The sequence below is a fragment of the Chinchilla lanigera genome, unplaced genomic scaffold (assembly GCF_000276665.1).
Source record: "Chinchilla lanigera isolate Chin_1 unplaced genomic scaffold, ChiLan1.0 scaffold00010, whole genome shotgun sequence".
Classification (NCBI taxonomy): domain Eukaryota; kingdom Metazoa; phylum Chordata; class Mammalia; order Rodentia; family Chinchillidae; genus Chinchilla; species Chinchilla lanigera.
In genome coordinates, this window is record NW_004955411.1 from 2,772,234 (window position 1) to 2,795,977 (window position 23,744).

General features: G+C 51.0%; 1 protein-coding gene across 1 annotated transcript in view; it reads left to right on the forward strand.

Annotated features, from left to right (window-relative positions):
• Elovl5 (ELOVL fatty acid elongase 5) overlaps positions 1 to 23,744 on the forward strand; it is a 65,313-nt gene that overhangs the window by 25,002 nt on the left and 16,567 nt on the right. The window contains exons 2-3 of the mRNA XM_005377606.2: positions 18,361 to 18,426; positions 21,251 to 21,438. Coding sequence (XP_005377663.1) covers positions 18,369 to 18,426; positions 21,251 to 21,438 — 246 coding nt within the window. The 5' untranslated portion in view covers positions 18,361 to 18,368. The remainder of the gene's footprint in view (positions 1 to 18,360; positions 18,427 to 21,250; positions 21,439 to 23,744) is intronic.

A 23,744-nucleotide genomic window follows, 5' to 3' on the forward strand; every position in this document is an offset into this window, starting at 1 on the left:
GGGATTTAGCTCAGCGGCAAAAGCGCCTGCCTGGCAAGCGCAAGGTCGTGAGTTCAGTTCCCGGTACCGGAGAAAAACCAAAAAAAAAAAAAAGAATAGTAGCTGCCTGGTTTGAGGGAGATTTTTATGGAATGCAGACACTTGTATTTACTACTTAGCCAACACCCTGAGAGAAAGAAAGCTCTTAAAGTGACCACACCAGCTTATATTCGCAGCTAACCCTCTGGAAAGCAGGGGGTGCAGAGTTTGCTCTTCATCTTTTTGTTACAGTGGAGCCAGAACGGCTCTTTGTTTACACGGATTCTCAAGGTCTGTGTCCAGTATTTATTTGTTCATGGTTGGGATTTCTGTATGGTTTATATTTTGCTATACCCATAGAGCATTGTACCTCAGACTGAGTTAGTGAAAAGATATTTTTCGTTCATGGAATTACCCAGTTCTGTCCTCAGTACAGTTATGTGCAAGGGTAAATACTGCTGGTGGGAGCATTTACAGGCAAAATGTTTGGCTTTTGTGCTGTGTATTAAGAACCTTTGGGCTGGGGATATAGCTCAGCAGTATAAGCGCTTGCCTGGCAAGCCTGAGGTCATGAGTTTGATTCCCAGTACCAAAAAAAGAAAAAGAACCTTTGACCTAATTGGCCCATTTCTGAGTTTCACCAATGGAAACAATATATACTGTTGAGGTTTTATGTGCAAAGATCTTTGTTTCAATATTAAGAATCATAAAAGCAACCAGGTATGGTGGTGCAGGCCTGTAATCCCAGCACTCGGGAGGCTGAGGCAGGAGGATTATTGCGAGTTCGAGACCAGCCTGGGCTACAAAGTGAGCTCAAGACCAGCCTGAACTACATAGCGAGACCCTGTCTCAAAAAGACCCCCCCCCAAAAAAATCATAAAAGCTTGGAAATATTACATGATTAATAATGGAGGATGACTAAAAACATTTATAAAGTTACTCCTGTAAAATTGATTATAGAGAAAATCACTGCTGCTGTGTAAAACTGAAGATTATAAATATATGCTTTTGTTAAAGCATGGAAATAAGGTGTGTTTTCTTTTACTTAATGGCAGCGTAGCCCCATGCTGAATGCTCATTACGAACCAGCGCATCTGAGCATGTCCACGTTACTGTCACCCCGTGTGAGGGGACGGTCCCGGTGAGGGGAGCAAGGCTTTCTGGTGCACTGGCCCGCGGTGACTGTGCGAAAGGGTATTGTAGGTTCTGCTCTATTCTGGTTCGTTGTTTTTGCTTCAAAATGAAACAGTTTTTCATTTCCAAATTCTTACAAATGAAAATCCCTGCTCATATTTATGTAACTCGGGTGTACTGTAGTTTGGATGTGTTACCAGGAAAGCCTGTGGTGCTGTTGGGAGGCGTGGGCCCTTTAGGCCCTTGGACAGAAGTGAGATCACCGGGCTGTGCCCTGGAAGAGGGGACCCTGGAACCCTGGCCATGAGGTGAGCAGGACCCTTCATTGTGCCCGCCTCCCTGTGTACTGTGTCACCACAGGCCCAAGGGAAGCAGACCAGTGGACCACAGACTAAAACCTAAAACCACAAGCCGCAGCAAAGCCTTTCTCCGTGTAAGTTACCGTCTCAGGTATTTTGTTACAGTGCCAGAGGGCTGACTAGCACAGGGAGCAGTAGATGTAATAGCTGAAAGCACAGATTCTGGAGTCAGGTTGGCCTGCTGTCAGTGTGACCTGGAGAAATGGCCTAATTGCTCTGTGCCTGGGCTGAGGGGGGTGTGAGAGAGCTGAGTGAGGGTGACGTTTGACTCCCCTTGCAGTGCGTGGTCAGTTGACTGGCATAGAGTAAGGACTGTTAACTGCTGTTGTCTTAATCACTGTGACCTTCAGAGAAAAAGACCTGGAAATAAGAAAAATAAAACATTATTTGCCATGGTGGCTTTGGTTAAGTGTTAGGTTCTAAGTGGTTATCGGGGTCTCCTCAGGTGTTTGTTACTACGACAGAAGAGCCACTTTGGAAAGCTTTCTTGTGAGCAGTCAGTCATGAGCAGACCATTTAGTGAAGGAAATAGCAAATCGCTGCATAATTCAGCCTCCAGAAGCATGTGATGTGTGTCGGAGTGCACTGGCCTCATGTGCTGTGGCCCGTGGTCAAGTCAGTGCTCCGGATTCGTGGGTTCATGCTTGGATTCAGCCAGCTGTAGATCAGAAATGTTCAATAAGTTGCATGTGTACTGAACTTGGAGAGTTTTTCTTGCAGTACCATGTGACACCTACTGGATAGCATTGTCTTGGGCATTGTCAGTAATCTAGAGGTGATTTAAAGTACAGTACATGGGAGGATATGTGTAGGCTACACGCAAACGCTGTGCTTTTAAAAGACTATTGAGCACCTTGGATTCAGTGTGTGGGGGGCCCACAACCAGTCCCCCATAGAGACCGAGGACAGCTGGACAATGGGTCAAAGCAAATAGGCAGCTGAGGTCCTAGTGTTCACTCGGGTCCCTCCCTCTTAACATTGTAACCGAATGCACGGTTTATCGTCTGTGCTTCCCCCGCTAGTGAAGTGCGGGTACAGCCGATTCTCTGTGATTTGCACTCGCTAATTCAGAATACATAGTATATATTCTAACTCAACGGCTTTAAAGCATTACAAATGAAGCGATGGGATCAGTTCTGATTAATAGAATGAGTAGATGTGCAGAATGTGCCGTCATCCTGCTTGGCATCCCATCCGGCAAACAGAGGCGGAGCCCGAAGGCGGAGTTCCTCCGCTCCCGCAGCCTGTCTGCCCCGGACGCTCGCCCTGCGGCTCTGCCTCCCTCCCTGCCGTGTCCTGGGATGGCTTCCGTCTCTCACGGGGACCAGCACTGCGGCCTTTACATCCTGCACTGTCTTCATTTTGCTCTCCTGTCCCTGCCTGCCCTGTCTGCACTGGCAAGCTTTAGCCTGGTCTCTCCTGCACGTGTGTAATCGTGACCCTTCTATCGCTGTTGTTCTCCCCCGCTGAGGATCTTAGGGAGGACAAGCTCAGACTACCCTACTGTGTGCCCACAAAACACCGGTTCTGTGATCCCAGATTTGGGGGGGTCGACTCCCCACCAGCAAGCGGGCAGTCAGTTCTGCAGTAGATGCCAGTTGAGTGGCCTCTAATTCAGTTCAATTCTAACACTGTCTACCTAAATGTACGGTCAGATTCCATGTCCCCAGGGCTCTGTCCCGCCAGACCGTCCGCTCTTGAGACACTAGCTGGAAGTCCAGGCCACCGCACACCCTCTGACCAGACACAAGTGGGGTTCCCATGGTGCCTTCTGGGTTTCATAATTCCCTAGAGCTGCTCACAGAACTCGGGGAGCACTAATGGATTCATTATAAAGAACATTTTTTTTTTTTTTTTTTTTTTTTTTTCTCCGGTACCAGGAACCGAACTCACGACCTTGCGCTTGCCAGGCAGGCGCTTTTGCCGCTGAGCTAAATCCCCAGCCCCCTAAAGAACATTTTAAAGGGTGCAAATAAACAGATCCGTGAAGAGGTACATAGGGGCGGAAAGAAAAAGTCCCCAGCTCAGAAGCTGCAGCCCCATGGATTGGAGGTGCCCCCCCCCGGATGGGTTCTGTCCCCCTTCCCAAGCACCTGAATGTGTTCAGCTGTGTGTTCAGCTCTCTGGGCCCTCTTGGACACCAGGGCTGTGGTTTTCGTGGAGACCTCGCTTGCTAGGCACAGTTGCTGCGTGGTCAGCCGTGTAGAAGTGGGGTTGGACAGTAGGGAGTGGTAAAGGACCGAGCGAAGCCCATGTGTTTACATTCTTCTTGGCCTGTCTGTGAAGTATTCCTTCCTTCCTTCCAAGTATGGAGCAAGACCACTTCTGAAACACAGATCTTCTGGTCTCTCAGATGAGACGTCAATTTCTTTATGGTTAAACTCCAAGACAAGACAAAGATGATAGAGGATATGAGTATGTTTTTAGTTTCTATGACCTGCCTTGGGGGAGAAAAATCCTAGTTTCTGTGGCCTGCCTTGGTCAAAAAAGGAGCAGGAGAGAGGGGCTCAGGCATAGGTCGAGAGAGAGACTTGGCTTCTGAGGCCTAAAGCATCCTAACACTCTTAAGAGAACACGGTTACGGTTTGTGTCTGGATGTCCCCCCAAAGCCTCATGCGGTCACGGGGCGGGCTTTTAGAGTTTATGATTGGTCCATGATCCAGTGCTGGGATTATGGGTGTGAGTGCTACATCCGCCCTGGGGCAGATAGCTTGCATATGTAAGGGAGGGAAAGAGTCTGTTTGCCACCCCTCCTCCCTTTTGCCCTTGCTGCTTTTGCTGTCTTCAGCTGCCATGAACAGTTGCCCTCTGCCATGTGCCACTCTGCCTTGGAGCCAGCTGAGTATGGACTGAAACCTCCACAGACTGTGAGCTAAATAAACCTTTCCTTCCTTAATTTTGGGTGTCACGTATTTTGTCTCAGCAATGAGAGAACAGTAACCAAGACAAAGACTGACTGTCATACTTTATCACTCTGGAGCTGTTCTCAAGCTGCTTAAAGATCTGAAAGTAAACAGAACAGAACGTGTTAACAAAAGATGTGCTTGTTATTCTGGTCATTGGGAGTAGGAGGGCTGTGGGTGGAAACAGCGTTTATGTGTGTCATAATATTACTGTCCCTTGCTGAGCTCTGACCTCTGAAACAGGGTTCTTTTCTTGTGGATTTATCTTTCCTCTGCCTGTGGTAACGCATTAAGTGTGTGATGTGCGGTTGCTGAAATGTTGGAAGTAGCTGCTGTGAATGGAGGCGCATACACGTTGAGCCCTTCCCGGGTTTGTGGGTCAGAGAGGAGCTCTGTGCAGCTTCCGCAGCTTGCCCGAGGGCATTTCAGTGTGTACTGTTACAGGCAGTGTCAGAGCCCAGAGGCCTGCCTCCAGTTCTACAAACTGCAGGTAAAGAACTAGTAACATTATTTCTGTAGAAAAGTCATCTTTCAAAGGCCGGATGACTGTTGAAAAAGAGCATCAGGTGTGTGGAGGTGATGTGTTGTGGATAACCCGACAGTGAGTGGCGGGAAGGAGAACCAGCGCTCTGACAACGTGCGCAGCGCTTTTCTTCTGGTGCTGTGGGGGTCGGTGCTTCCCCGTCTTTGGCGCAGAACCACCTCTTTGTGGTCTGGGTGCTGTGTGTCTCCCACACCCTGCTTCCGTGCTAGAGTGGTACTGCGGAGAGTGGCCCCTTGAAGGCTCGGGAGGCTAAGCCCAGGAGCGAGTCTGTGTCTTCATCAGAGGAGGACGAGGACGAGGACAGACACCTGGCCCTGGTGAGGGCGGCCGTCTACCATCTCAGAACCACATCCTGTGCCACCTGGGTCTTGGGCTTCTTGGTCCTCAGGACTGAGAAACGCGCAGTTGAAGCCACCTCCTCTTCGGTATTTCATTAGAGCAGCCACAGGTGCTCTAAGGTACCTTCCCCTCCGTCTCTCGTGCTAGAAGCAACTGCTGTTACCATTTCTTACACTGAATTGCTCGTGTGTGCAGAGGTCATTGAGGAAGCTGCGGCGCACCGCAGACATGGCGCTGCTCCTGGAGCCACTCGGGTTTCCGTTACATGATCGTTCCTATCCAGTCGCGCACAGGGAGATAATGTGGTAGCTCTTCCAAGTCAGAGCAGGGTTTTTATGTCCCGTTTGTGTGTCTCCCACCATTTAAATAGTTCTGCCTTGGGGCGGGCAGGGGCGTGCAGGGGCAGGCAGAGAGAGTTGGAGAGTTGGGCTGTTGTGGACCTGCGTTGGATTTTTCCGTGTTGGGATGAGGTGAAAATGCTGTGAGTCCCTACAGGATCAGCCAGGTGCCTCGGCTGCAGGGGAGGGCCACGTCCACGAGCCCCCCCACCTGCCTTGCGCCATTCAGTGAAGGCGTTCCCTTCAGCCGTTGGACAAATCTGAATTCTTTTCCTGCAAGTCTCACTCTATTGCTATCTCCAGGAAAGATAATTTACAACTTCCGTATACAATTGGCAGGTTTTTTGGTTTTATTTTGTTTTCCGTTGAGACCTGTTGGTGTCTCTCGTTTGTCGTGTGGCCGTGGCTGGGCTCTGGCTGACTTATGTTAATTTGAGCACCAGCTTTCCTGTCTTGATTTCGTTACAACATAATGGCTTTTATGGCGACTTAGAGCTGAATGCTGCTACTTGGGGAGAACTGAGATGGGGAAAAATCTTAGTAGCTAGTCAGAATATTGAGTTACAGGACCGTGGCTCGCTGAAATCCGTTCCCCTAAAACATGATCACCTCCAGGCCTCGTTCCCGGTATTCCACCTTTGATGGTCGGCAGGGTTCCCGCACAGAGGCACGTTTGTTCAGAGTCGCGCTCAGTGAGCAGCGGAGCAGCTTTGCCAGAAAGAGGTCTGATCTGCCGGGGAGTCTGCAGAGAGGGCTGCAGGGGGCGTTGCTCCGTCTCTGGTCCGGAGGGAGCCGAGCTGCAGGGGGCCGCGACAGCAGTCACGGTGTGGACGCCGAACCCTCCTGTCAGGGCGTTAATGAGTGAAAAGACAGAAGAAAGCACGGTTTCTATTTTTTATACGGCAGTAATGTTTTCGTTACTAGTTTTCATTATCAGAAACATCTTTAGTCTGAAATCTAAAACTACTGTAAAGCTGTATGTTCCATTCACGAGCGAGCAAAGTGCAGGACTGCAGGCCTCGTGTGGAAGCTGCAGCTGTAGCAGTGGCACCGGGTCCACGCCTGCCCCTCCGTCCTGGAGAGGGAGCTCTGGCAGCCATCACTCCGACTCCGGACTACTTCGGGGTCGCAGAGTACCCCGGAGTCCTCAGAGGGCGTTCCATTCCCAAGGGTTTTGTTGGGCATTTTCCATGATTTTCCTAGTCTTCGAAAACTGGCTCCCTTGAAGGGAATCAGAAAATAGGCTGATGAAACAGTCTTCGTATCACCTTTGTGGTCCAAATAGATCAGTATTTACAGGGCAGCTAAATCAGACTGCTGGGAAGGTAAGTGCCTATGAAACGCCAGCGTTTGCCAGACAGACCTTCCCGCACAGTGACGGACCGGCATGGTACCCACGTCACCGCCATGTGGTCTGGGTTGCAGGTGCAGGTTGAAATTTTTAAAAATTCAAATGCTTAGCCTTGTTTGTTAGTTGGTTTCTCTCACTGTTGTGGATTTTTTACACATTTTTTTTTTGAGAGACCTGTAGATTCACGTCTACTGTAAGAGATAACACAGAGATGCCCACGCCTGTCCTCCAACCTCCCACGGTGGCGGCACCGCAGGGGCCACGCAGGGTCACCACGGTGTGCACGCACACGTCCGCTTTACTGCCACGTGCGCATCTCTCCCGCCTGGCGTTGTCCTTATCCCCGGCAGCTACACACCTCTTCCCCGTCTCTGTGGTTTCGTCATTTTACAAAGAGGTAATATAAGTGGGTGGTGTTTTTCCCCCGGGTAACTCTGGAGATTCTGCCCACTTGTGAATCGTAGTACCTGTTCCTTCTCACTGCTGAGCTGTGCTCCACGGCAGGGTGCATCGCAGTTTGCTTAGTTCCCCCATTGGAGAACGTCTGCTCCATTTTGGGTCTGCTATGCAGACAACCGCCAGGAACATTTTCTCTTCTTTGGGGTACATGTTCAGAACCTTTATTTTAATGACAGCCTAATATCTGTCTGCCTTTACCCTGACTTCTGTAGCTGGCTACTTCCAGATGGGTACTTCGTGGTTGCTCCCCCTCTTGCAGTTTTTCTGCAACTATAAATATCTGACGATGTTTAGGTAAATTTTAGTGTATAACTGCTTTCATTTTTTCAGTATAGGTTTCTAGAAATGGGCTTTTCACGAGCTTTTTTAAAAAGTACTTTTCCTTTTTTTAAATTCGTTTTTGGTGTAAGTGTCGCTAGCTTCAGGGCACTTAAACTGCCTGGGAAGGGAGACTTTCACACGAAGCAGCCGCTTTGCACTCCTCCCTCCCCGGCCCCCCAAGACCACGACCATATTCTCTGTCTCCATGGTGATTTGCCTTTTCTGGACATTTTTACAATGGAAGCATGCAGTATGTGACCTTACGTGTGTTGGTTCATCCGTGTTGTTGTGAGTGTCAGTATCCATTCTTTTTCGCGGTGGAATGACGTTCCTTTGTGAGGTTAGACCCCGTGTGTACGTTGATTGTAGATGGTGGACTTGGGGCTTGTTTGCAAACGACGCTGTTGCAGTAATGCTGCTGTATTTGCTGGCGTTTCGTGGACACACGTTTTCATTTCTCTTTTCACTTCTTGAGCACCTCCCAGGCCGTTTTCCATAGCACATGTGTCACAGGACGTGATACCACCACGAGCAGTTGATACATGTCGCATTTTCTCCATATTCTTGCGCACATGTGTTACCACCTGTCTTTATGAGTGTGGCCACCGTAGTGGCTGTTACGCGAGTCCCTGCTTATGCTGTAGCTGCGCGTTGTGTTGCTTGGCTGTCTCTAGGCTCATGCAGAAGAGAAAATTACGTAACCGCCTGCCTGTCCTGCCAGAGCAGCTTCCTGGTGTGAAGTTCTGAGTAGTCCACCCACTCAGCCGTCCACACCTCAGCCTCACGGAGGGCCTCCTCAGACCCTGGGGAACGACCCTGTCATTTGAGACTCCTGTGAAACACAAATTTACAGAATCTTAAATTGAAAACTTTCCATGTTAATCTGTAGCATAAGAGCAGCAACTGTTTTAACAGGAAAAAAAACCATCCACCAGTCTTTTGGGAACTCTGAGATAGGGAGAGGTTTGTGGTTTTCGTTTTAAGAGGTGACATTTCAGAATTCATGGCAGGTCATAAGCTACCCACGAATGGCTCTGGATGTACTTTTAAAAGTTAACTGCGGGGATTTGCAAAGAGCACAGCTTTGGACCAACTCCACAGTTCAGGAACGACTTTGTGAACAGTAAGTGGAGTGACAAGTACTTCTTGCTGTGCCTGGAAGTTTCCTAGTTGTAGCACTCAAAGTCTGCTGGGAAACCCAGAAAACCAGGACTGTCAGTAGTCTGTCACTGGCTAGTCTGTCATATAAACGTGGGATTAACTAAATGCCTCTGTTTGTTGTTTCACTGAATTGCTTAAAATCTCTGAGCTTTAGTTTTTCATCTACAAAATGAGGATAATTCTGAGTGTTTGAAAAGCTGGGTATGTGATAGATAACAAATGTTTGGACCCTTGTCTTACACCAGGAGCAGGTGTTGCACTGTCTGTGTAAACACCCTCTGCACTTCGGTGACACACCATTTCATCCTTCCTGTTGCAGTTAAATGTGTGTGCTGGAGGGGGGATTAGGCCTCGCTTATCTGGGATGCCTTGTTCGTATGTAGTAAGGAGCTGCAAGACTAGGGGGCAAAGGAGAGCTGACCTTCAAGAACCCCATCCCACTCCCTGACCACATAATTGCTGAGGCTTTAATCTATTATGGGGTAACAGATTGTAGCATCTTAAACCCCAACCTTCGTTCACTACCCCCCCATTGTACTTTTTTGAGAGCCAAGGTCTTACTAAGTTACCTGGCCTGGGTTCACACTTGCAGTCCACCTGCCTCAGCCTCCCAGAGTGCTGGCATTACAGGCCACTGTGCCAGCCTTCGTGGTTTCTGAGGGCCGGGCGTTCTGGACAGGCTGAGCGAGCCGGGCTGTTGTGGGTGAGGGGCTTTTGTGAAGGTGCAGTTGTGGTACAGTCCTCTCAGGCTGGCTGAGCAGGGCTGTGCTTCTGAGCTCACCCAGGGGGCACCGCAGAAGGTCTCGTTCCTGCCCCTTGGCCTCTGTGTAGGATTGCTCCCATGGTGGTTGGCATTCCCCAAAGCCAGCAATAGAGAAACAGAGCCGGGAGCACAGCGGCTGACCAAGACAGGAAATGCGGTGTCCTGCCGCTTGCTGTGTTCTCTGGACGTGCACAGAGTGCTGGTGCAGTGCAGGAGGGCGCCGTGGAGGAGCACATGCCGGAGGGCTCACTGGCGGTCAGGCAGTGGCAGCTCCCCACGGTTCCCCAGACGAAAGTGGGGATCATCTGTGCCAGGAACGAAGCTTGAGAATGGCAGCAGCAGAGCCGGAGTGCATCTGCCGGCTGGTGCCCAGGCTCGTCCCATTGCCTTCCTTTCCTCCTTCCCAGGAGCGTGCCCGGGGGACCGGCCACGTGTGTGCCAGGATGTGGTGGGGGCACCAGTTCAGTGTAGTTAAACGAGCAGGTGTTGGTTCCTTCCGTATGTGGGGCACATTACAGAGAAGGTAGACGAGTTGCCTGTCCGCACGCAGCTCCGTGCGCACGGTCGCTGCTGCCTGCTGCTCAGGAGCGGTGTCAGGTGTTCGGGACCGGCCTTGCCTGCGGCGGCATTTTGCATTGTGGAAGGCACGCTGGGTCGTGATGGTGCTGTGTGGTGCGGTGCTGGGAAGATCCGAGAGCTGCTCGCTGCTGTGGTGGGGTGCCTTTCATCTTCTGAGCGGGGTGAGCGCGAGCGCTTTCCCCGCTCCCCTCAGCTGGTGTAGTTAGGACAAGCAGAAACTGTCAGGAAATTTGTTGAGATAAAAAACCACCTTTCCTTTGGACCACTGCCCTGGCTCTGTTGTTGTCATGTAACTGTGGATGCTGCAGAGCGACCACACTTCAAGAGCTGCAAAAGATAGAAGACCCTCTGCAGAATTACCTTGGGAACCGTTAGAAAACACATTTGTCACCCGCTAGCGTATCGCATTAGTGTCTGGGGCTGGGTCCCAGAGATGTGTTTCACAGTTCTGGGTGCTTCGGAGGTACAGCCAGCCTGGAGAAGCCATGTGTGGGGAGTTCTGGGGGGCGTGAGGCGCTCGTACACTTGTTCGCTGGGTGTCGCGCTCCGGCCCAGGCCCCAGAGGTGCGCATGGGACAGGAGAAGCTGCACCTTGGGGTGCGTAGAGCCTGCTGGGGTAGAGGGTGGACGGGCAGGTAGTTACACGGCTGAGTGCGAATCCCTGCTCTGAAGCAAGCAAGCCTTCAGTGTCCTCACTGGTAGGGACATGGTGGCAGTGACAGGGAGTGCAAAAATGAGGCCAAGGACAGTCACCGCTGCTTTTGCTCCGTCCAGAGCTGGACTACAGGATTTCTCAGAGCGCCACTGCCAGGCGTCCTTGGTTTTTCTTTTCTGTGTGTGGGGGTTTTTTTCCACTTGGTAATGCTATTTGAAATTGCGTTAATTCTCTGTCTTACTGTCATAGACAAAGGTATCTGTGTCCAGACAGTACTAACACGCGGTGCCTCTCTGTCCTCTGAGCAGCAAATCTGTGAAGACGCTCCCTGGGAAGTCTGCGAGGGTGCTGTAAAGGCGGAAGGCTGTGGAGTGGGAGTCCCGGGCTTCGGCTGGGGCCGCACACAAACTCCGAGGCACCTGGCAACTCGGCCCCCGCTCCAGCTGCGGAGGCTGCCCCGTCCGGGTGAACCTGCTCGGCACAGCCTGGCGGAGGAGACTGGTGTTTTCTCTTGTGCGTATGTGGCTGGCTGAGAGCTTCTGCTCCGTGCCACCGCCTGGCACAAAGCGGGCGTGCGGCCCCGAGAGTCCCTAGCTGGGAGAAGCTCGGGAGTCAGGCGTGGTTTGCACCGACTGCCTGTTGTTTTCACACCGTCGCAGGTTAGAGAAGTTGTGAGCCAGGGACTGTCCATACACCAGAGTAATGAAGCGGTGGGGCGCCCACCCTTGGCTAGTTGCCAAGAGCACAAAGGTAAATTCATTAATTTACCTCTGTTGTATACTGAGCATCAGACACTGATGGGCACTTCCACTGCCAGAGAAGCTAATGACCGTCCAGGGAACTCGCCTAGGGTCTTACAAATCCCATGATTCACGAGCACTGTTACGGGGATCAGCGTGTGACCCCCCCAGAGTGGAGAGGAGCAGAGCTGTGAGGGACAGGGGCAGGCAGTGCCGCTGACCATGGCCTTGCAGCAGATGCCTCGCAGAAGCGAAAAACACTGAACGTGAGCTTGGCCGGTGCGCAGTCTCTGCAGTGGGGATAGCGCTGCTGCGTCTCGGCGGCCTGTGCCGTGTGCACCTCTGAGCATTTCCGGTTTAACCGCGCGGGGTGGTACTGTAACTACGCGCGCTTTACACACTGGGAAGAGGCACCCAAAGGATGAGGAGCTTAGCCCGGGTCACACGGTGACCGCGGCCGTGGGTGGTGGGGCAGGCATCGATCCCGGCTGGCTGGCTCTAGGTCAGTGATGGCGAACCTTTTCGAGCTCTCTGTGATTGAACAAACAGTCCCCTGCAGCACGCGCGCCGTGGGTTCACCACCACTGCCCTCTGTTGTGAGTCCTAAACCACTGCTTGTGGAACACAGCTGACCCCCCCCAGGTATCCTTGCACATTGCTCACTATTCCAGTGTCAGGAAGGCAGAGGTCAGGCCTGCCTGTCTGAGCCCTTTTCCTAACAAGCAGTAAACCCCTGGCACATAGTAGCGGCCCATGAAACAATTGCTAACTCATTGCATCAGCTGCTTTTCACATCGCTGGTAGCACAAAGAGTAGTCACTCTTAAAATCATGAGACAAGAAATGAAACGGGCCGGGAGCACCCGCATCCGTGCTCTGGGAGGAGCTGTGCCCTCCCCTCATGGCGTCTGGGCACTGGTTAGTTCCTGGGACCGGGCTACTTGTGACAACCGTCTGTAGCAGCCTGTGCGCTCACCAGCAGGGAGCATTCTGTATGCCAGCTCGCACGGTCTCGGTCCCAGCGACAGAATGTGCTTTGCCTGAGCGCAAATTATCCCCAGCTCCTATTCTTTGGTTTTAAGTGAAAGTTAAGCTGGCAGCTTTAAGGTCACAGTAATCCTCTGCAGCAGTGAGCCTCTACCCCAGGGGTCTGCTGAATGGGTTGGTGTGCGGGGCCCCTGCATCCTGAAGGCTGAGCCCAGCCCAGGGCTGGGTGGGGCTTCGACTTGAAGGTCTGTTCTGTTCTTAGGCTCTGGACAAGAATTTCCCTGGATTCTCTTACGGGAGAAACCCAAATTATAAGTAGGAGTGAATGACTGCAAGATGGGAAGGAAGGAGACAGCCCTTGCTCAGGTGGGAGGGATCAGCAGGTGGAGGAGAGGGTACAACATAATTTTCACCTAAAACCAAAGAACAGGAGCTGGGGATAATTCCTGCTTGGGCAGATTCCTTTTTTAAGGAATGAAGATGTGTTAACGAACTCGTACCGACTCCACACAAGGCATGCAAACATTATGAGCTGCAAATAAAAGATTACCACTTAGGGCTGGGGATATAGCTCAGTAGCATAAGCGCCTGCTTGGCAAGCGCAGGGTCATGAGTTCAATCCCCGGTACTGGAAAAAAAAAAGATTATGACTTAAAAGAATTGCCCTGGGATTAAATTTTTAAGATTATGTTAGAAAAAACTGCTGAAAAATTATCTGCGTGTGATTTTCTTAGCTCTAGTGCATTTATGTATTGGCTCTGCAACTAGAAAGACAGATCTCTGGAATTCGTGGGGGGTGTATTTTCGTGGTATTTTTTCACACCTTACAAAATGCCTTTTCTGATCTAATCCATAAGAGCAGAACATCTGGCAGCTGTCCATGTCAGTGGCGTTGAGGAAGTTCTCCCTGAGGAAGTGCCTTCTGTAGCTAGGATTTAGTCTGTGTGGGAAGCTGCCGTGGTGGGCTTCAGTCCTTTTACTTGGGTACTGGGAATCAGACTCAAGGCCTCACCCCTGCCACGCAGGCCCTGTGCCGCTGAGCTAAATCCCAGGCCATCACCTTCCTTTTCATTGTGTAAAAGCAGCTGCGTCTTTCCCCTCAGAGTGCTGTGTGCACTTGCTCACAGTGCGCGAAACAAACTGAATTGGCCCGAGGAGCAGCGCACGCTCCCACGACAGGAGAAACTTCCCGTCGTAACAGAGGGGAAGTTGCTGTGTGCTAAGGAGTGGTCCAAACAGTGCAGCCGAGAGGCCGTCGGGAAGGGACTTTGTGACAGCTCATGTGGACCTTGAAGAAAGGAGAAAGGGTTGGGAGGAAAGGCAGGATAGAGCAGAGAGGAGGCCACAGCTGATTCGTGTAAGAGCAAAGCCCACGGGCCCTGGGCGTGACTTTCCTGCTATAGAAGAGTGTCCTTTTATAGGAGTGTTGAAACAGTACTCTGAGAGCTGAGTGTGGTGGGGCACACTTGTGATCTCAGCCCTTAGGAGGCTGAGGCGGGAGTATTGCCATGAGTTTAAGGCCAGCCTGGGCAGTGAGATCCTGTCTCAAAAGACAAAAAAATTAAAATAAAAAAATAATAAACTGCAGCAGTAAATGTATTTTTAAACCAAAAAGAATGTGACTTGGCTGACTTCATAGGAAGGAGAACTTTCAGAGCAGCCAGAAAAAACAAATGTGGACTGTAGATATCTGTACCAGTCAGTGAATGAATGGACTAGTTACAGGCTGAGGAAATCAGCTGTCTTTACTGTGATCTGTATGACAGCTCTAGATGGTGTGTGTGTGTGCGTGTGTCCTTTGTGTATGCATGTCTGTGACATTGGGAGACCCAGAGACACTGGCTACTGTTATATCTGTCACTCTTTTTATTTTTTATTTTGAGATAGGGTGTTACTAGGTTACCCAGGCTGTCCATGAGATTGGAATCCTCCTGCCTTGCTCGTATATATATTTTAAAACCTTGCTCTCTGTTCAGTCAGGTTTGCATTAAGGTCCCAGTAATTTTATTTGCTGAGTACTGTCTTGTGTTTTCCTGTACCAGTTAGAAATGACACAAGGATTAGCATTTTCACCCTCATGGAGACAGATACTCTTTGTGGGGGCGGTGTTTCTTGCTGAGTTGTCCAGGCTGTCCTCAAACTTATGATCCTCCTGCCTCAGCCTCCTGAGTGCTGGGATTACAGGAGTGCACCCCCATTCCAGCTGCAGATACTTCGGGAGTTGTGATGGCAGCAGCTCACTGTGCTGTGTCCTCCCTGGGAGCCCAGTGGAGGGGGCTGGTTGGGTCAAGCTTGTGGTGGTGTCGGGTTTCAGACATGCTTCCTCTTGCAGGTGCTGGTGTTTATTTAACCTCCCATGATTCAACTGGGCATGTTTTTGTACTTGGAGGTAGCAAAACTTCCTGGGATTTGGGTTTTGCCCCTTTGTATTTCGTATTTCCGGGTTTCTGTATTTCATGCTGGGGTATTGTGGTCTTTCTCTCAAATTTAGCCTAAGTACCGCCAAGCCCTAAACATGGTACCTGTGGCTGGACGTGCTGGGGACCAGGGAGCTGACGCACAGCGGGGTTCGGTGTGTGCGGAACCGCTCACTCCCCTTTTGGTGTCCGTGTTAAACGAGGTGGTTTGTGGAGGGAATTCGCAGCTCAGTCAGTTTCTCAGAGTGAGATGCTAGAATGAGACACGTGGCTGCATGCTTACCAAAAGCATGCCAGGATGTTACAGTGCGCCGGTCTGCACTCGCACCAGCAGTGGAGAGGGGCCTTCTCGCCACAGCCCCGCCAGCATTTGTTTTTGGTTGATGTCTTGATGACAGCCATTCTTTCTGGGGTGGGATGGAAGCTCAGTGTTGTTTTAATTTGCATTTCTTGAATGACCAGTGATGTTGAACATTTTTTCATATATTTTCTTAATCTGGGAAGTGTGAATTCATTTCAGATGCCCATTTTTTTATTGGGTCTTTGACTTGGGGTGCCTGTTTTTTTTTTAATTCTTTATATGTTCTAGCTTGAAGTCCTTTGCCTGAGGGGCAGTTGGCTAAAATTTTTTCCCAATGTGTGGGTTTTCTTGTTACTCTGTTGGTGACTTCTTTGGATGTGCAAAAGCTTTTTAATAAGATGAAACCCAGTTGATTCTTTGAAGTATTTCCCGTGCAGTTGGGTTTTTGTTCATGAACTCTCTGCCTACCCCTGTGTCTTCAAGATTTCTGCCTACTTTCTCTCCCAGTAGATTTAGTGTTTCTGTTTTAACATTTTTGTCAGGTATGTCCTGAGGTCAGATCGCAAAGTGCTGTTAGAATTTTGCTCTTACAGCGTGATATTAAACGTTCACGTGTAGCGTATGCGCATACGTGTCTGCAGCCTGGTTGTGTTTTCGGTCTGCTTGTCCCTAGCTCTCTCCTGAGTGTGTCGCTGGTTCCCGGTGGCCGGGTGCGCGCCTTTGCACTTCGCCTGTGTGGCCGTCACTGGTGCGCAGCAGGCGCTCGCCGGTGGCCTGTTTGACAGATGCGTTCACGGTAGCACTGCCCGTCCAGACCAGCTGTGCTCCGGATCGCTCCCTGCCCTGGGATGTGGCCAGCAGCCCCCCGTCCCCCCTTCTGCTGCTGAGACTGAGCCGTGAGCACCGCGGCTGTCACAGTGACGGGGCTCCTTGGCGGCACTGGGTGGACAAGGACCTGGGCCGGATCAACAGCGCACAGCGCTCAGAACAGCACTTCAACAAGGACGCCAGCAGCGCCCTGGGTTCCTGGCTGCCGCGGCGCTGTGGAGCCGGTTCTCAGGCAGACGCCGTAGGGAAGGGCTGGGGCTTGCTACGTGCAAGGCACTGCTTGAAGAGCCTGGTGTGCATTAAACCATTGGATCGTCCTAATCTTAGGGGCAAATACTTTACTATTTTGCCCATTTTACAGATAGGTTAAATAACTTGCCCAAAGCCACATTGTTTGTAAGTGGGAAAGTTTCAAACCCTAGCTGTTTTAGGAAGACGTCAGCACAGAGCTGCTTTGCCAGCCCAAGTGATGCCTTTTTTCTACCTCAAAAGCACCCTCAGGCTTCGTACCTGATTATTATTCACCTGTGTGGCCCGTTGTTAAGTGGGTAAGAATTATCTATGAGGTGATAAGACCAGGATCTGAAACGTGTCGGAGGAAGGTAAATCTGTCCGTGGTGAGCAGCTTGTCCGGCAGTTATTCAGCCTGGTGGCCATGCTTTATTTCAGAAGTGACCCAGCACCAGGATTGGATGGCTGTCATGACCATGTGACCAAGGTGGGCGCCCGCTCTCACTTCACCCCCGCAGGCTGGGGCGCATTGCCCTCTGCAGGTGCAGGGGCAGGGAGGCGGTGGGGACGCAGCCCTGGGCGCCTGCTCTCTCAGTGTCACTGCTGGCTGCTGGCTGCTGGCCCCGGCCCACAGCCGGGTGGCCTCAGTTGTGATGTGAGAGCCAGGGGCTGGCTGCGTGAGTGCTCACCTGAGGCCGGGCCGGGAGTGCGTGTGCCTCGGTGTGCAAACCAGGGAAGAGAAGCCATCCTAAGTGGCTGAGGCTGACTTCCGTCTTTGCCCTGCAAATTAAAATGTTGGTGGTTATTTCTACAAGAAGAATGGCCAGGAAAGATGAAACGGTATGCCTCCTGACTTCAGTAATGAAAACTTTGGCAGTATGCACACGAAAAATGCTTTGCTACCCTGATTGTAAATCTTACTTTAAATGGAGCCAGGCGTGGTGGCACACGCCTCTAACCCCAGCACTAGGGAGACTGAGGCAGGAGGACTGTTGCAAGTTCAAAGCCAGCCTGGGCTACATGAGCAAGCTCAAGGCCAGCCTGAACTGCATAGTGCGACCCTGTCTCAAAAAGATAAATGAATGAACGAGTGAATGCATGGTGAGTAAGTGTAAGGAGCTGTAGAAAGTTAGAATGTGGAGGTAAATATCACTTCCAGCTCCAAGACATTTTATTAAGTGACAGTAAATACGTAATGTATATACTTCTATATGTAACTGTGCTTTTCTGAACTTTTTATACTGACCCTGTACTGACCCTACGATAAGAATACATTTTATGTCACACCTGAGTACATCATAAACATTGATAGAATAAAAACAAAAGGTTACAAAATACTCTTACTACTGGTGGAGCACTTTGGTCCTCATGACCAGTGAATTACTGTTCTTAATGTAACGTGCACTTGATCGTCTGCTGGTGTGTTGCCAACCCAGAATGAGAGAAGCACCCACTTCACGTGATGTTTTCGTGGTCAGAGGAGAGCACCTTTGGAAGTGTTGCCTGTGGTCTGTCCTGGCAGGAGCTGGGGCGTGGGCGGAGGGCAGGGAGGCACTGGGTTCCCCCTCCCCGTGTTTGTCGGCCGCAGTGCCACGTGAGGACGCCGCTCTTCCCGCTGGCGCCCGCCCCCCGGGCTCCCCCCGCGGCCTGTGTCTGCGGGGCTCAGACGCGGCCTCGCGGGAAGCGCTGTCGCGGGACTGAGAGAAGAGCAGGGCACCGGCTCGTCCGTGGAGAGAGCTCGGGCTCGTGTCCTCGCTGTAGGTTTCCAAGCTAGAACTGGCACAGAAGTCATGTTCAGGGACTGAAAAAGTTACTTTTAATGTGAAGAATTAAATATGTCTGTTGCATATTCTTTGAAAGAATTGCTAAGTCATAAAAATTCTGTATAAAAAGCATTGAGCGGAGACTAATCAGTGTCCTTCTTTCCTAACAGGTTTTAAGATGGAGCATTTCGATGCATCGCTCAGTTCCTACTTCAGGGCGTGGCTGGGCCCCCGAGGTGAGGCGCGCTGCTTAGGGTTAGGGTTATGTCGGTGGCTCTCTGCCTGTCCTTGGAGCCGCTTGGGAACACGACATGAAGCTTCCAGAAAGGGTTCTCGTTCTCCGTGACGCGACGGAGCTCACCCCGCTCGCAGCCCTGACAGTGAGGACAGCTGCAGTGGCCCTGGCCCCCTGCTGCTGCGGCGGCCCTTGCTGACGTCAGCTGGAGACCAAACCAGGCTGCAGAGCCTGAGCCGAGGACGCCTTAGCTGTACCATTGTCAAGGGCACGCTAGTAGCAAGACTTGGAACCTCTCCCCCTCCACAGCTCCTTGTTTGGCTGGCCTTGAACTCCTGGGCTCAAGCGCGTCGCCCTGCTGTGCGTCCTGGGATGGACCCGGGGCCTGTGCGTGCCGGGCAACTGCGGCGCCCCTGGCCACGTCCCGGCCCTGCAGGCCTTCTCTCTGTCCTTCAGTTCGCGCCCTGCCAGTGCGCACAGGTGTCCACCTGAGCTCAGTTGTATGTCTGTCTTTATTTTAGTCTTTTAGAAAGTGAATCAGCTCCATATTGTCATCTTTCAATGTCTTACCTAGAAAGAAGAAACATTTTAGGTTCACAGATTTACAGAATAGCCACATAGCCTTTAATGGACGAAAATAGTCTCACTTTCACTCATGATTTTTAAAACACAAAAGAAAACAAAAGGAGCTGTATCCACCAGTGCGGTAGAAAGGAATCGCGTTTGACACCATGGTGATAATTAGCAGGGAGGGGCCTGGGCGCTGCCAGGCCCGGCGCTAGTGCGGTGCTGCTCAGTGCACGCGCAGAGGACACTGGCACGGCTCTGCGCTGGCCAGCGCTGGGTGTGGCCTCGCGCCCTTCCATGGGGCCAGGATGAGTAAGTTAGGAACAGCTGATCGAAGTGACAAGTGAACCCCCGTGTGTCAGGTAGAGACGAGGCGTGTGAGCTGTGAGGGCAGAAAGCTCAGCTGCCACTGGCTAAAGCAGTGGTAAGATTGCCAGCTTCCGTCCCAAGGCGGGGCAGTCCTGCTTTGTCCCGGGCGTTCTGTGATGCGGACCAAGAAGCTTGCTCTTGTCACTCCCCTTCTTTGCTACCCCTCTGTCATGAGGGTGGCCGCAGCAACTCAGTCTGTCCGGGGGAGAGGAGCCAGGCGTTCACCCCGTGGTTTTTAGGGAGGAGGACGCTTCCCCAGCGCTCTTTTATCCGCTGAAGCTCAATGGCCATGGTTGCTTCGCAGGCCCTGTCCTTTAGAAAGCAAACCCGAGGCACCAGAGGGGCCCGGAGCACCAGGGCTGGCCCGGTCCCTGCGGGCCTGCTGCCCGGAAGCACGCAGCAGGTGGAGGAGGCGGAGATTTCGGTGATGTGCAGGCACAGAAGGTCTGGGAGAAAAATGAAACAGTAAGGTGCAGAGCAGAGCTTTGAGAAAAGGAAGTGGAGAGAGTGTGCTTGTGCATTTTATTTTATGTACGCACGTGGGAGGTGGAGCCTTCTAATGTTAGTCTGTAAGCTGGACCTTGTGTTGTCAAAATTGATGCCAAGGTCTAGAGCTGAGAACGGAGGTGTTGAGTGCCCTGCAGCTGGGTCTCTGCACCCGCGGAGGACGTCCGCTGTGCAGCCCTGGCGGGAGCGCCCTCTGCTGCCCAGCGGCCTGAGCGGAGAGGCAGTGCCCGGCACCTCCGAAGGGAGGGAAGCAAGCTACCAGAAGCCCTGGGAGAGTTCAGTGTCTGCAAGAAAGGAAGGTAGTGCAGCCAGGGAGCCAGAGGGTGGACCTGCCCCTTAGCTACTGTTGCTCGGAGGATGCAGGATGTGAATCTGGATGCGCTCTGCGCTCCAGAGTGGAGGGCCTCAGTGGGCGGGTGAGATTGGGGCTCGCAGGTCTGGCGGTGTCGCTGCAGCAGGGTGCGGGGGAGCATGTAGACTTCTTCCTCCCTTGGGAAGGATGCAGTTGAGCCTTGCAGGCGCTCTGCTGTGGGGAGCTGACCACCACCAGCCATCTGAGAGGACGGCTGTCCCTTGCTGGTGGGGACCCCTTGGGCCTGTCTCCGCTCTCCCTCCTCATCCCTGCCAGGGATGGGCATGGGGAGGAGAGGTCTCTTTTGCCCCAGGAGCTCCCCTGGATTGGCACAAGGCTTCTTGCTCAAGCTCCTCCGCACTGTCCCTTGAATGGTCCGAAGGTGCCCATGGGTGCTTCGCCAGCGCGTTGTCTTTGGTCTTTAGTCACTGTCTGCTTCCTGCTGACCGCTTGCTCCTAGCAGCTGCTGCCTTCTGGTCAGGAGCAGTGTCACCAGCCTGGCCGGGGGCGCAGTTCTGAGTCTGCACATGCGGGGCATCCTTGGTGACCCTCTGACATGGAGGACTTCAGAGTTCACAGACCCTGTATCAGGGATTTCAGTACCCCGTACCTCAGTGACTCTAGTAACTCCAGCTAGTGGGAAACTCCACTTTCTTTTCTTCTAGATGTTGTAGAAAACATAACTTACTATTTTACTTAGCAAAAACCGTAAGTAATATAGACATTATTATTCAGAACATGTAGCCAAGAGCTTCACCTTTGATACTGAAGATTCATGCCTCTGTATCTGCTTTGCCAGGGTTGGCCTGTGGCTGTAGCTTAGTGACAGAGCTATTGCCTGGCATATGCAGGGCCCTAGGTTCAATCCTCAGCACTGGGAAAATAAGTCTGTGTGTATGAGGAGCACACATACATGTATATGCATGTATAAATATTATTAGGTGGCTTTATAAATTGTAATTAGAAAATTTTTTTAGTGTTTTAAAACTTATCTACCTTATTAATAACATTTTCTTTTGTTGTTTTTCAGATACCAGAGTGAAAGGATGGTTTCTTCTAGACAATTACATACCTACATTGGTTTGCTCTATCATTTATTTACTAATTGTATGGCTGGGACCAAAATACATGAAGAATAAACAGCCGTTCTCTTGCCGGGGAATTTTAGTGGTGTATAACCTCGGGCTCACTTTGCTGTCTCTCTATATGTTCGTCGAGGTAAGTCCGACGTTGTGTGGCTTCCTCTCACTCACGGGTGCTCTCCTGCTGCCCCCGCTCACATCCCGAGGGCAGGAGAGGCAGCTGCCTGCTGCAGGGAGTGGGTTCAGACGTGGGCGGGCAAGCCTGTTAACGCATTTTGAGTATTTTTGAGATTGATTTTTCACAACACCAGAGTTGCTTATGCAAGTGTCTTCTGGAATATCTAGAGTAGATGCCTTTAGTGCTGATTCCTTTGTTATTTTTGTTTTGTGGGATAGTCAGAGCTAAGAAGTTTCCAGATGCTCTGTTGTGAGCAGGATAGAGAGGGAGATGAGCAAGTGTGGAAGAGAGCTCTGTGGCGCTAGTGGTGCCGCCGCAGGATGGCCTGCTCCCGTTGCGTGGGGAGGAAGGACGTGGGTAGGACTTGCGTTTGGTAAACTTCATGGCAGTTTGGCCTCGGTCCTGAGCTGGTAACTTGTTAGATCTCACAGGTTCTTCTTTAAAAGCTGAAGTGCGTGGATGGTAAGGTCCATGTTGAGGTTTTGAATGATCTGTGTGAGTTCACACCCAGTTATTTCTTTTACATGACTGGGATGTTGAAAGTCAGACTTGACAGTCTCAGAGGCAACTATTGTAGCTTAAATCAAAGACAAGCAGTGGGTGTGCAGCTCAGTGCTTGCCTAGCACCCGTAGGCCCTGGATTTTATCGTCCATACTGGGGGGGAAGAAGTGAAAGACATCAAAATCAGCGCTTGATCCTCCTGTTTTGCAAAGGGTAATTACCACAGCTGGTAAAACTCAGAGAAGAGAGCTGCCTTCCAGGAGTAACAATTTGTGTACATTTTTTAGGGAAGGACTCTACCCTTTTGGGGTAGCATTTCCCTGTTGCTAACTCCTCTAGGTGGAGAATTAAGCCATAAAACAAGCATGTTTGGAACGCCTGTGTAGGTTTTTGATCGTTTTTATGGCTTTAATTCTCGTAGGAGCAGCCAAAGGAGGGTTGTGGAGATCAAAAGAAGGCATGAATGTGAATCTTACAGGTAGCATTTAGAGGTGACTTCCCCCTCGGGCTCAGGCGCAGTGCGGTCTCCCTGGATGCACCCAGTGGTGTGCAGGCGTGTGTGCAGGTGTGTACCCTCGTGGACCGCACTGATCGCTGGAGGTGTGCAGCTGTAAGATCTGTGTCTCATTGTCCCACACATCCCACCTGGGCCCTCACGTTAGGGCAGTGTCACTCGAGGTGTAGACATTAGGACCAGAATGATAGATGCTTGCTAGCTTTGCACTATGCCTGATACTCCAAGAAATGCTTACAACTGCTTTTGCTTTTTGTTGTCCTATTCTAGAGTGAAGGCAGTTAATTAGCCTCCAGGATGGAGACTGATTGCAGGATGGAGGCAGGGGAAGGTGCGGGAGTGACTCCTGGTCCCGCCGGGGTACAGCTCTCAGTGCACAAGGGACAGAGCTCCAGCAACCATCAGGTTCTCCAGTGACCTGCAGCTGCCCATAACTGATAGGTGATAGAGCCATTCTGTAAGGAAGCGGCAGAGTTTGTTATGACACGAGTGTGCTAGAGAAAACATTTATGATGACTGACTCTTAGAGAATGTAAGCATTTGCCTCAATGTTTCTCAACCCTTAGAAGTAGAACTGTAACTTCATAACTTAACGTCTCCTAAGCAGATACTTCTGTGGTAAAGAAAAGAAAATTGCCGTATCGATTTTGCTGTATAAATTGCATCTGAGAGGCTTGGGGTCTGAATACCCTGCGCTACTGCAAAATACAGGTTTCCTCTGCGGAGCCGACACCAGTGGAAGCCTGAGCCACGGCGTCTGAGCACCATGGAGGTTTAAGAAATGTGCAGAGGAAGCAAACCACACTTTCAGTTCATAGTTTAGAGTACATGAAAGGTAATAGACAAGCAGGCAACCGTTCCTTATATTAAATCACATTTGTAAACTATATTAGGATATGCCTGAGTAAGCCCAGAGAGGATAATTACCTTTGACTTTTTAGCTGTTTTTATACTTACATCGACCCAGTTAGTAATGCCACTGTAGTGTGCCCTTGGTCAGCTCTTATTGTAGGTCTAGGCTTTTCTCTTCTCATTTGGCTTTTCTATTTCACTGAGTAATAAGACACAGAAGGGCAGTCACAGGGCTTTGCAACAGACCAAACTGAAGAGGGTGTGAGGCCCATGTGGGCCCTCATTTTAGGGAAATGTCACGTGAGGTGGAGCTGTGGTCATACAATTGGGCAAGGTTTTGACTGTTAGTCTTTCCTTCCTGCTTACCTACATATTTGAGTCTGCAGAGAATTTTTA